Source organism: Ochotona curzoniae, unplaced genomic scaffold, assembly GCF_017591425.1.
Source record: "Ochotona curzoniae isolate NIBS_2020 unplaced genomic scaffold, NIBS_Ocur_1.0 scaffold_2683, whole genome shotgun sequence".
NCBI classification, from domain to species: Eukaryota; Metazoa; Chordata; class Mammalia; order Lagomorpha; family Ochotonidae; genus Ochotona; species Ochotona curzoniae.
The window spans coordinates 170,386-183,221 of NW_024467100.1; the positions used below are offsets into that span (position 1 = coordinate 170,386).

Here is a 12,836-nt window from a genome sequence, read left to right on the forward strand (position 1 = left end):
GCTCACCACCTGTGTTTGTGTGTGCAAATACCCATGCATACCTATAGGTTGTGTTGTTTGATGTGTGTATATGGAATAGAAGGTTATTAGGCAATCATTAAAAAGAAAATTCAGGGAAACTAGGAAAGATTAATACGTAAAACAACAAAATATGTTAAAATAGAGATTAATAGAAAAAAATTGAGGGTAAAATTTTTTTAAAGATTTATTTATTTTTATTGGGAAGGCAGATTTATAGAGAGAAGGAGAAACACAGAAAAAAAAATAGAGATTTTTCCATGTGCTGGTTCACACCGAAATGGCCGCAATGGCCAGAGCTGGGCCAATCAGGAGCCAGGGGCTTCTTCTGGGTCTCCCACGTGGTTGCAGGGATCCAAGGACTTGGGCCATCTTTCACCTTTCCCAGATGCATTAGCAAGGAGCTGGATCAGAAGTGGAGCAGCCCGGCCTTACCATACAGAATGCTGACACTGCAGGTGCAGGCTTGACCTATTACACCATGACACTAGACCCCCTAAGTTTTGATACAGAATGATTATAAAGTATAGACCCTTTGACAGGCAGGCAGTGTGTCGTTGTATGAATAGCATCTGTGTTGGAATGGGGAAAATTACGAAAGTATTGCACACATCATAACAACTTTAATGGAAATAAAAATGTAAGATGGAAAACATCATCCATTATCCTGTGATGCCTAGAAAATCAAACCATTCCCTTGGAATCTTTGTGGGAATCTCTAGCAATTTCATGGAAAATTAAAATTAAAAGGGCAAGTTTATTTTGGTGCAAATGAGGAATTTTGGAATTCATCATCATTTTCGCCTAGTATGAAGTCTTCATGAACTCTTTGAAGACCCTCATATGCATCGATTTTGAACATTGTTTTCACCTGAATAAACTTACAATGTCCTTTTCAACACACTTTTTGAAGTTTCTCCTGTAATGGGCAGTTAGTTGTGATCAGATGATCAACTTTACAAATGAAATCTGAGTCTGAAATCCAGCACTTGACAAAGGCATTGAGGAGGCTATGCCAAAGTCAAGGGGGCACCAGTAATGAAACCTGTTCTGCAGGTCAAAGAGAACAGGTGTCTCCAGGTGAGTCAGGCTTTGTGGTTTTGACTGATGAAGGTGTGGGTCCCTGACCTTGAATTTCCTAGCAGGTCATCTGGACTCGGGGACTCCCTGGGCCTCACAGCTAACACAATGGCTATTGTAGAGTTGGGATGGCACCTGCTCTAACAGTTTGAGCCTCAAAAAAGGAGTGATGCCACAGCCTGGTAGAAACCCCTGCCCCAGTGGCAAGGACCTGCAGGGTGTCCAAGTCTGTACCACGTAGTGGTGAGAACCTGGGCAATGGATCCTAACCTGGGTTCTACCTTGGCATGGACAAACTCTCTAAAGGCTCCATTTCCCCACGCTGTGCATGAAGTCACTGGGAAGACAGGCTGAGAAAACTCCCACGTGGTTCCCGGGATGAACAAACCCTCTCGAGGTTATCACTATGACTGTGTCTAGCAGGTGTCTCCCTTGCTGCAGTGAAAGTGTGCCATGAGAGGCAGCAAGGCCCGAGGAGAGGGCCGAGTGCCCCCTGGGGCTGTGCCAGGCTCCCCCAGCTGCTGCCTCTGTCTTCCTGAAGGCATGTGATTTCCTGTTTTCATAACCCTGTGCCTCTCCTGTCGTCACGAGTTGTCTGAGCCTGTGGGTGGGTCGGGCCAACAGCACGACCCTGGACTCAGAGTGAAGGCTGCAAAGAGGAGGAAGTCAGGGGAGTTGGAAGCGGGCTGTCCCCACCTGGATTTGACGGCTACTGTGACGGCTGTTGGTGCCATCAGCCCCCGTGGGTACTTACAAGCTCACCCCTTTTCAGGGTGACGCACCTGGGAGGCAGCTATGAATGCTCTGTGGTCACACAGTAGCAGAGCCGGGACTTGTACTCCCAGCTTGGTAACCCTCAAAAGGCGTGCTCTTTCTGGGGAGGCTAAGTTTATTCCTCCTATTAAAGTGGGAACAAGTGTATGGGTTTGTGGTTGGACTTAAAATTGTGATTTGTTTTCATTTTCCATTTGGAAGGCAGAGGGACAAAGACATACAGAAACAGGGGGGTCTTCCATCTGCTGGCTCACTCCCCACATGCCCATGACAGCCTGGAGCTGGGCCATGCTGAAGCCAGAAGCCACGGGCTTGTGTGTGGTCGGCCGGAATCTAAGTCCCTGAGCTACCATCGCTGCCTCCCAGGGTGGGCACCAGCAGGAAACAGGGATCAGAAGGGGAGCAGGAACTGGGCCTCAGAAACCCTCTCATGCACACCTGAGCTGGCGAACCTAGCAAGGAGGGGCGGGAGGGTTGACCTGTTCACTCCTGCTGCTGCTCGTACCTCCAGAGCCTCTGCAGCGGCCTGGGGGGCCACCAGACACCCATGGACATAGCACATGGGGTGCAGGGCGCTGCCCTCCCATCATCTCTCTGTTCTGCGCTGCTGCCCTAGCAACAGTCAGCCTTGAGCCCGCTCCGTTTGCAGATGGAGGCCAGAGAGGTGCTAGGCCAGGGAGAGGCAGGCTCTGAGTGAGTGTGTCACGTGCTTGTTCGCAGGCCTGTGGTCTTCCTCTTCTCAGGGTGTTTGTGACGTGCTAAGCGGGAAGCAACAAGCAGAACCCGCAGGAAGCATCTATGCTTTCCAGAACCTGCTGTGGGGTAGAGAGAAGGGGAACACAGCGCTAAGCATGTCACCGGGCCAGGAATAGCACCTGTAGTCAGGAGATGGGACACTGCCATCTGCCTTTGCCTGCGGTGGTCCTTGCTGGTCTCAGTTTATCCACCTGTGAATTAGGTCTAATGATAGCTCACACTGCTGCCTTCTGGACACTCATGGGAATGGGACTCGATCAGGTGCAGGAGATAATTGTAGGGTTCAGATGAGAGGCAGCCCTCCTGGCTCGAGAGGAGTAGGCACCAGGTTCTTCAGCAGGATTGGTAGCAGGAGGAGTCTTGTTGGAGGGTCCGATGGCGGGCAGGTGCAAGTGGCTTCACGCTATGAGGCAGCATGAGGCTGTCTGGGACCTGCCCTCTGCTCGCACACAATCTGGCTTGGAGACAGACAAACAAGGAAAGTGAATTGGCTCTCTGGAGCAGCTGTGGACACACAGCAGGTTAAGCTGCTGCTGGCAATGGCTGCATCCTCAACAGCTGGCAGACCTGAGTCCCGACGCCTCCACTTCTTGATGCTAATGCATTTTGGGGAGGCAGCAGCATCCTTGAGGAGGCACTTGGTTCGAGTGCTTGCACCCCTGCCCTGCGTGTGGGAGACCTCGCTGGGTTCTGCGTTCCCGACTTGGCTGTTTCAGGCATTTAGGAGAGTGAACCAATGGATTGAAGATCTCTCTTGCTTGTCCCTCTGGTCCTCTGCCTTTCAAGTAGAATAAATGAATCAACACCAAAACTGTGAATAAGTCTCCTGGCAATGCCAGTTTCTATCAGGACAGACATCTCCCCAGGCTGTCATCAGACACCTCCAACATCCTCCTGTTTATGGTCAGTGTCACGGCCACGGAACTTCCTGAAGTTGGGCTTTTCTGAAGGTGGCGAAGGGCCAGAGACAGTAGTTTCCTGGGGCTAGTTAGACTCACGGCCCTTCTGGACACAATGAACAGGATTTGCAGACTTGTGGATCGGCTCTGGTTACCTCCTGAACCCCCCATTCCACAGGCGTCTAGCAGGGCCCACTCCTGGTGCCCCGCTACAAGGCAGGGGGCTCCAGCTTATTGTGCATGAAGTTAAATATCCCAGCAACAGCTGACATGGGCACATGCATACACCCATCCTTCACCTGTAAGAAAGATCATCTTTACCCCTCTCACCATACAAGCATGGTTCTTACAAACGTTTATTTTTATCCACTTGCAAGACAGAATGTGGGCATAGAGTGTGGTGGGGAAAGAGAGGAAGAAGTGCACGCCTCCATCTACTGGTTTACAACCGTCACCCCATCCACCCCATCCTGGCTCCTCCAACAGCCAGGCCTGGGCCAGGCTGAAGCCAGGAGCCCTGAACCCTCTCCAGGGCTCCCACGTGGGAGGCAGGGGTTCAAGCACACGGGCCATCACCCACAGCCTCTTAGGATGCATCAGCAGGAAGCTGAATGGGAGGTGGAGCAACTGGGACTCGAACCAGCACCCTGATACGGGATGTGAGGTGTCCCAAGCAGCACTTAACACCCTTCCTCCCAACCCAGATGATCATTTTAAGTGCTCACTTCCACCAAGTGTGACAGGCAGATTGTCCTTTTATTTATTTATTATTTTTATTATTGCAAAGTCAGATATATACAGAGAGGAGGAGAGACAGAGAGGAAGATCTTCCGTCCGATGATTCACTCCCCTAGTGACCGCAACGGCCGGTGCTGCACCAATCCAAAGCCAGGAGCCAGGAACTTCCTCCAGGTCTCCCACACATGTGCAGGCTCCCAAAGCTTTGTGGGTTGTGCTCTCCCTCCTGCATCTCTCCCAGAGAAAGCTCACTTGGGGCACAGGTGATATGATGGTGCTCACACGAGATTGCTGTGGGTGCTGGGTGGAAGCAGTGAGCTGGCAGGTGCACTCTGGGAGGAGCCAGTGGGAAGAGCAGGACCGGGAGAAAGCGCTGCCTTTTGGGTCCTGGTCTGAGGACTTTGGATGTTTCTCCCAGTGGCTGGGTTGCTCGTGGCTGCTAAGCAGCAGCCACGGGATGTTTGCTAAGAGATCAGCTGCGCCACTTGGGGCGGAAGGATCTTGCTTTAGGGTTGGAGCCACAGGCAGAGGATTTCTGGGAATGCAGCGGGGATTCCGGGTGCAGATGCAGCCTTAAACCACCTGCTTCCGTAGCTTGGAGCAGGGAAAGGAAAGGCAGCGCTGGGCTGGGGTTAGGGTTGAGAGGGTTCAGACCTGGGCTTACTGTGTGCGAAACCTTAGGTTTCTAGGTGGTACTGTTAGGTGGACTTGCCCATGATCCTACTTTACAGCAGTGTCTGGCCCAGGACACCCTCTCCCCCTAAGAAATGCTTTGGTTTCACTCCAGCAGAAGTACAGTTGAAAGAATGTAGAGGTCCTGGCACAATAGCCTAGCGGCTAAAGTCTTCGCCTTACACATGCCAGGGATCCCATATGGGTACTGGTTCTAATCCCGGTGCCCTGCTTCCCATTCACCTCCCTGCTTGTGGCCTGGGAAAGCAGCCCAAGGTGGCCCAAAGCCTTGGGACCCTGCACCCTCACTGCAGGCCTGGAGGAGGCTCTGGGCTCCTGGCTTCACACCAGCTCAGCTCCAGCCCTTGTGCCCGCTTGAGGAGTGAATCAGCGACTGAAAGATCTTTCTCTCTATCTCTCCTCCTCTCCTTATATCTGACTTTCCAAGGAAAACAAATCAATCTTTAATAAAGAAAAGAAAGAAGGTAGGTAACCTGTACATGTGGCAGAGCTGGTGAGCAAGACCCAAAGCCTTTTGGAAGCCGAGACTGGCTCCCCTACCCTGGCATGGGCCAGCAGCTGGCCGCCAGGGGGAGCCCTGGCCCTGCCGCCGAGAGGTTGGCACAGGTATCACACTGGTGTAAAACTCAGTTGCCAGAGGCACAGTGCAGCCTGACAGCCACACCTCCCTGCTCCCTGAAGCCACGGTGCTAGGACTGGGTGGGCAGGCGCCAGGGCAGCCCCCAGGACACTCCAAGCAGCCCATTGCCTGCTGAGAGGGAGCCTGGCAGCAGGGAAGCAGGGAGCAGGAGGGGAGCATTCTCCAGCATCCCACTGTCCTGAGGGACAGATGGACACAGAGTAAACCTCTCCAGGCCGCCCAGGCTCTGCGACCACCCTCCCCAGCCCCGGCCGGAAGGTGGGGCAGGGCCCAGGGGCCACCACCTAGTCTGGGTGCCGCCACAGGGCACAGTTCTACCGTTCCTCTCATTTCCATCCCTCAGCCACTGGAGTAGACTGGAAGTTGTTGGGGTGGGGAGAACAGAGACCAGGTCATCCTGCTGAGGAATGGGAACCGGATCTCATCTCCTTGCCCTGGGGTCGGGGTGGGGGGGACATGTTCTTGTCACCTGGAGCTGGCTGACCAACTAACATTTCCTGACACAGAGGCCCAGAGCTTCGGGCTGCTGGATCCCAAACTCTGCTACCTTTTGGACGGAATCCTCTTCCTCTACGGTGTCATCATCACCGCCCTGTATTTGAGAGTCAAGGTGGGTGCTTCCGGGCTTAGGGTCAGGAGGAGGGTGGATTTTCAGAGAGGTTTTAGCTTGGATGGTGCTGGGGGCTTGGTGTTCATGGGCAAAGCAAGGACAGGCCACGAATATATACCAGGTAAGCAGAGGGGTGGGTGTAGGTGCCTGGCTAAGCAGATCTAGGTAGAAGGGAGAGCCTGGCCCTGGATGCCACAGTGAAGGGCTCTGCAAAAGTGGGCACCTCAGAGGGTACCAGGGCAGGGTGCTGGCAGCTGGCAGCGGGCTGATGATGGAGCTGGGAGATGTTCTTCCTTCGTGTTGCTACTTGAGCCCCTACCCCAACCCTGCAGTTGAAACAGTGAGACCTGGAGAAAGACCAAGGTAGGGTGGGCTCCAGCATCTGCATGGGTCCCCCGGGGTGCGTGGTGTCTGTGTGCTGGACCACCAGATATGGTCCTTCCAGCCCTTGGAGAAAAATAGCTCTGGGGCCGGGGCGGGAGTTGGGAGGCGGCCCTTGAGTACCACAGCGGTGAGCATGCTCATTGGGCCTTGACTGGTCCTGGACGGGAGGGGTGAGGCCTGGGGAGCACAGCGGTTGGGCGGGGCAGTGACGTGTTGGCTTTCTCCGTTCCAGTTCGGCAGGGGTGAAGCCATCCCCATGGCCCCACAGGGCCAAACGCAGCTCTACAATGTAAGTGGCCCTGGGGGAGGTGGGGGAGGGGAGGAAGTAGGGGCCGGCTTCTCCCAGGTCCCGAACTTGAGGCTCCAGGTTCCATCCACTGCGATTGGCGCTGGGCAAGGCAGCCCAGGGGAGGGTACATGCATTGTGGGTACTGGGAGGTGTTCACGCCTCAGGGACCCCAGATGAGGTCCAGCACCTGTCCTGGAGCCGTCAGCCATGGGCTAAGGCTGAGTGATAGGGAGGGGGCACCTTGAAATCTTGGCCAAAGGGCATGGCTCCCATCCTGCTGGGCTTTGGTGCATAAGCCTCTCCGGGACACCCCTGTGAAGATGTCCTGGGGTGGGGGCCTTTGGAGACCCTGGTCCCACTCATGATGATGTGTTCATTGTCAAGGCTTCTGAGCTCCAAGTCTCCAATGGGCTACTTCGACATATTCCCTACGCCCACTCTCCAGCTCCCTGGTACTTCTGGCCACGACCTTTGAATGCCCTCTTTGCTGTGTCTGACACTTTCCCTGTGTTTTAGGAGCTCAATCTTGGACGAAGAGAGGAGTATGATGTGCTGGACAAAAGACGAGGCCGGGACCCCGAGATGGGAGGGATGCAGGTGGGCAGGCCCTCCTCTGCCCCTGTGCACAGATTAAGCCCAGCTGCACGCTACTCCATGACACTTGCAAGCTCCGCCATGGAACCCGCCCCTAATGGTGGCTGGAGGCCCCATCTGCTGCCTTGTGCAGCCTGTGCCAACCCCATGCTCCAGGCCCCACCCGCCAAGGAGCTCACAGTATTGCTCGGACCCCCAGGATGCCCACAGCAGGATAGCCTGGATGTCAAGTTCATACAGGGAGGGCCAGCCACGGGGGGTCATGGCTACCTCTGGGGGTTTTAGGTCTGGCGTGGGTTCACAGAATCTACTGTGTGTGATGAGGGGAGCAGCTGGATGTGGCCAGCATAGGTGGGTCCCCTAGGGAGCAGGGCTCCGGTCAGAGGCCAGGGCTGGACTGGCTGCTGCTGCCCTGTGGTCCTTGGTGCTTCTGGCTGCAGCTGCGCAGGCCCCCTGAGGCATGTGTTGATGCTGGAGTGTGGGTAGCGCATCACCTCTCTACCCTGACCCCTGCCTCCTACCTCAACTCTTTTCCCCTCCTAACTGGACTGTGAGGGGACTATAAGGGCACGGGCTTCTCAGTAGGACCAACTGAGCAATGGCTGGTAACTGGTCTCTGTCACCTGGTGGGCTTGTAACAAGTGCAGAACCATGCCTGCGCGGGGCCAGGCCAGGGAGAGGTAAACTTCGCACACTACCCCTGTGCATCTGCCAGCAGGAGCCAGGGCGATTCTGCTCCCCTCCGGTGGTCTTAGCCAAGCTGGGGAGTGCAGGAAAGGGGGTGGTGAGCACTGACCCCGGGGAGGCGGGTGGGGAGGTGGAGGGAGGGGCAGGCTGCACCTGCGTCCTGGATTTCTGTTTCTCCCATTCTAACTTCTCCCTGGTCCCTCTCCCCCATGTCTTTGCCAACAGAGAAGGAAGAACCCCCAGGAAGGCTTGTACAATGTGAGTAGAGCTCTCACCTTGCCTGGGCCATGGGAAGGGTCATAGGAGGGCTGGTACTCCATGCTCTTCTCCTTGGCCTTGCTATCCCTGGGGGGCCTGGAGGAGGCAGGGTTCCCCCATCTCCCACTGCACGCTGTCTCCTTCGAGCTCTACTCTGTCTGCAGCTACGGAGCCTACAGCTGGGGTTTCCCGCTCCGTGGGCCTGCAAGAGGGCTGTGAGGTGGAGATGGGCCACAACAGGGCGGCAGCCCCTTTCTCTGGGAGTGGAGCAGGAGGGGGCCTCATGGGCCTGGGGGCTGGGGAAGCCACCCAAGTACTTCCTGTGACTGAGGGTCAGGGGTCAACCTCTCCAACCTGGGTGTGACGTGATGGTTTTTCAGTGGTTGCCCTGGGTGCACCTGCTCCTGATGGTGGGGGGCACTCTGCCAAGCTGTAGGAGGAGCCCAGCGTTTCTTGAGCCAGCCACATCAGTGTCTCCCCGTCTTCTCCCCTCAGGCACTGCAGAAGGACAAAATGGCGGAAGCCTACAGTGAGATTGGAGTGAAAGGCGAGGTACGTGCTACCTTAAACAATTTTAAATAATTAATTTGAAAGGGAGAGAGACAAAGATGCAGCTTCCAACTGCTAATTCACTCTCAAATCTTCAATAGTTGGGATTGGGCAAGGCTGAAATCTGGAACCTGAAGCAGCCCAGTCTCCTCTGTGGGTGACAGGGAGCCAAGCACTTGGGCTGGCCTCTGCTGCTTTCCCAGGCACATTAGCAGGAAGCTGGATGGGAAGTAGAGCAGCTGGGACCGGAACCGGCATCCCTACGGTTGTCAGTGCCCGAGGAGGAGGCTTAGCCCGATATGCAGTGACCTTCAGTGTTGCTGTTGCTTAAGAGCTATGTCTGCTGCAGGCCTCCTGGCCCAGCCTTGCCTCCTGCCCACTGCGAATGTCCCTGCGGGGGCTGCCAACAGAGGAGCAGCGCATCGGACACCGGGGAAGTGCTGACAAGAAACCCAGCTGCTCTGGCAGTTGTAGCTGTGTGTACGCAATGATGCACTGCAAAATGGCCAGAGTGAGGAATAATCAGCTAAGGACCTGGTCACCCGCACAGACCGCGTGTCCTCACGGCCGGCCCGGCCAGTGCTTTGTGGTGTGGCTTACTATGATGCCGGTAACAATCACTGAGAACTGTGTGCCCTGCTGGAGTTAAGATGCTCATGCCGGCCCCACTGCCAGGGGAGAGGGGAGTGAGGTTCCAGGAGGGCCAGAAGGCACCCAGTACCCACGGGGGCCAGAGAGGCACAGGACGGGGGCCCTTGAGCAGGAAGGCCACTGCTGACTGCCTGGCGATCTAACTCTTTTCTCATTTCTTTCTCAAAGAACCAGCGGCGCAGAGGCAAAGGCCACGATGGCCTTTACCAGGTAAGAGCTGCAGCTTCCTTTGCAGGGCAGTGCTGTGTGAAAATGGGCGACGAGGCTCTCCAAGTTCTACTTGTTGGTGCCACTGGTTCTTGTTGCCAGCGGGACAGGGGCAAGCCCAGGGTTGTCTGTGCAGGCCAGTGGCAACTCCACAGCCAATAACCCCGAGGCAGGGCTGGGAGTTGAACATTCAGCACATTACCTGTTGCCAGCCCCAAGGCATTGGATACAGGTGTGTTGTCTGGCCTCGGCAGGTGGACAGGTGGACGGCAGTGGCTGCAGGGGAAATGTAGCATCTTCTTAAGGGTACAAAGACAGAGATGAAGAGGTGACTTCCTGCTTGTGGGTCTGCTGGGTTGGGCCCTTACAGAACAGGCCTAATAAAATGAGGGGGTGGGGTGGGGAGGGAAGATGGGAGGAGAAAAATCCTACAACCTCAAAAACAAAATGTTATTGTAGTCAGGTGCCTGGTTTATGCAAACCATTGCACGCAATTATGCAAATGAAGAACTGTCAACCTATATCTTTAAAACAGGATCCTCTCCTCCAGGAGCCCCAGAACCTAGGCTGTGAGTGGCTTCTTTCCAGCAGTGTAGCAGGCAGGGTGCCCCAGGAGGAGCCACGTGGTACCTCCTCTCTGACAGGTCCCCGCTTCCGGTCAAGCCAGGTTCCCAGGGACCTCAGATTCTCTGCAGCACACCTAGACCCCTCCTCACGTCTGTCCAACAGGAAGTTGGCTGGGTCCAAGAGCCGTAGGGTCCAGCACCAGGGAAGCTGGGAAGGATGAGAATCTGGGTAGTGAAGAGGTTGCTACCAAGCTGTTTGTGAGGGACCCAGAAGCTGTCACTCTGCTGCTCCCTTAGTCCAGGTCGCTCAGCTGCAGGACCCGGGGTTCCCTCCCAGGAGGTCATGGCTGGGGTTCGGGCTGCGGGGACATCTGCTGCGCTTGGCTGACTCCTGACCACTCTCTCTCTCTCTGTCTTCACCAGGGGCTCAGCACGGCCACCAAAGACACCTATGACGCCCTCCACATGCAGGCCCTACCCCCTCGCTAACAGCCACAGGGCTGGGCCACTCACAGGCCCCACCTGCACATGCCCAGTTTGTGGCAAGCATTGGACAAAGCATTTATTACCGGGCTCACCAGAGGACTGTCCCTGATGAATAGGATGCTTTGGGTTATAGCACTGTCACAGCCAGTTCCAAATCAGCACCCACAGAGTACAGTCCCTGTATTCTTTAAGGGGGCTCCACACCTCCCACCCCTATCCCTGGTCTGTGCTCTTACCCGGGAGACAGACACTCTAATGTGGATCATTTGTAAATCTGTGTTTTGTAAAGTTCCCCGGAGAACCCCCAGACCACAGCATATCTTCCACAGTTCTGTCGTATTAGAGTGGCTTTGCGGGCGCTGTAAACTTGGCTTCCTTCCATTGTCAGCCTTCCCCTCATTTCGGTGTTAACTGTAATTGGGCCAAGTGGTACCTATGATGGAAGCACTGGCCCATGTGCACCTGCCAGAGGTGCCCAAGGCAGAGGGCTGTTCACCAGGGATGGTCTAGGTGTGGGGCAGTGGTTAGGAAAGGGGCCTCTGTTCATGGGGCCCACATTCCATACCATGGAATCTGCATACCAGACACCACAGGGACTGTCTTTGCCTTGATGGAGCTCAGGTGCCTAGGCAATGAGCTGTTTACAAACAGGTGCAGTGGCCACGGCGGTGTCATTGCCGAGGCTGGGCTAAGTGCATGGAGAGCAGAACTGTGTCCCTCCCCCACGTCCCTCTGCCTTTTGACTGCATGACAAACTCCTCACTTCAAAGGCCTCAAAGGAAGACCTGGCACCCCATGAACCTCAGGATGACCCCAAGTGGGCAGTGGCATCATGGCAGACACCACAATGTCCCTCCTGAGACACTGCTGTATAATTCTAGGGCACAAGGCCCTGGATGGAGAAGCCTCTTTGTCCTGCCGGGATTTAAGTTATACTGGCTTGCTGGTCTTGCTACTTTGCATAATAAATGTCTCCATGAACACAGGCTGTTACTCTGAGCTTGATTTCTGTCGAGAAGCCCATGATGGCAGGTCTCCCTTGCAGAGTCCCAGGACACAGGACAGTTCTTCCAAATGCACAGGCCAGCAGCCCACAATAAAGCCAGGCAGAGTGAAGAGTGCACCAAGGCTGGCCAGCTGTGCCCTGGGACAGGGGACAGTGCATGGGGTGGTGGTGTCAGGAAAGCCTGGGCCTTACCCCAGGACCCAGAGCAGATGATGGGACGGGACTTCCATGCTGCATTGTGAGCAAACAGGAGGGTGACATTGTGACACAGAACATCTCAGGCCACAGGGCTGGGGGGACGGGGAGGGACAGACACAGGGCTTTCCTCTCAACAGGATTTCTTTTGGCTTTCCTGGCCAACACATGGACTCCTGAGACCTGTGCAGTGACTCTTTTCAAAAAAGGAGTCCCTGACATTTGGGGATTCTGCAGGAACAACGTTCATTGCTGCCACGCACGTGTGAGTCATGGGCGACTGAGACAAGAGGCGTCCATGGCAGTTCAGACGCCCAGTTCTGTTGCTTATCGGGCTGTGCAACTAAGTCTGCTGCAGCTATTAAAGTGACTGGCCCTGGGGCTCACGCTGTGGCACAGTGGCTTAAGCTGTATATACCACTCTACTGGAGCACCAGTTTGAGTTCTGGTTGCTCCACTTTTCATCCAGCAGCTATGTGGCTCGAAGACCTGGGTGGAGTTTCTGTCTCCTTAACAGGGCCACTTGCGGAATGAACCATTGGAAGGGAGATCTTTCTCTGTTATTTTTTCAAATAAATAAGTCTTCAGAAACGAAAATGAAGCTGGCAGCAGCACATCCTGATTTCCTAGGATGTGATCGGAGGGTTTCACTTGCTCAGATCTTTCTGTGAGAGAACATGCCAGTCTATACAACATTATTTAGGTTGAGAGTATTTTAAAGCTGCAAAACTGAGTGCCAGCTATATAAACACGAAG

The 12,836-nt window shown here is 54.9% G+C and overlaps 1 protein-coding gene across 1 annotated transcript in view; it reads left to right on the forward strand.

Annotated features, from left to right (window-relative positions):
* CD247 (CD247 molecule) overlaps positions 1–11,864 on the forward strand; it is a 70,353-nt gene extending 58,489 nt beyond the window's left edge. The window contains exons 2-8 of the mRNA XM_041003330.1: positions 6,105–6,208; positions 6,825–6,881; positions 7,398–7,478; positions 8,388–8,420; positions 8,916–8,972; positions 9,789–9,830; positions 10,817–11,864. Of these exons, the coding sequence (XP_040859264.1) occupies positions 6,105–6,208; positions 6,825–6,881; positions 7,398–7,478; positions 8,388–8,420; positions 8,916–8,972; positions 9,789–9,830; positions 10,817–10,882 (440 nt within the window). The 3' untranslated portion in view covers positions 10,883–11,864. The remainder of the gene's footprint in view (positions 1–6,104; positions 6,209–6,824; positions 6,882–7,397; positions 7,479–8,387; positions 8,421–8,915; positions 8,973–9,788; positions 9,831–10,816) is intronic.
* The last annotated feature ends 972 nt before the right edge of the window (positions 11,865–12,836 follow it).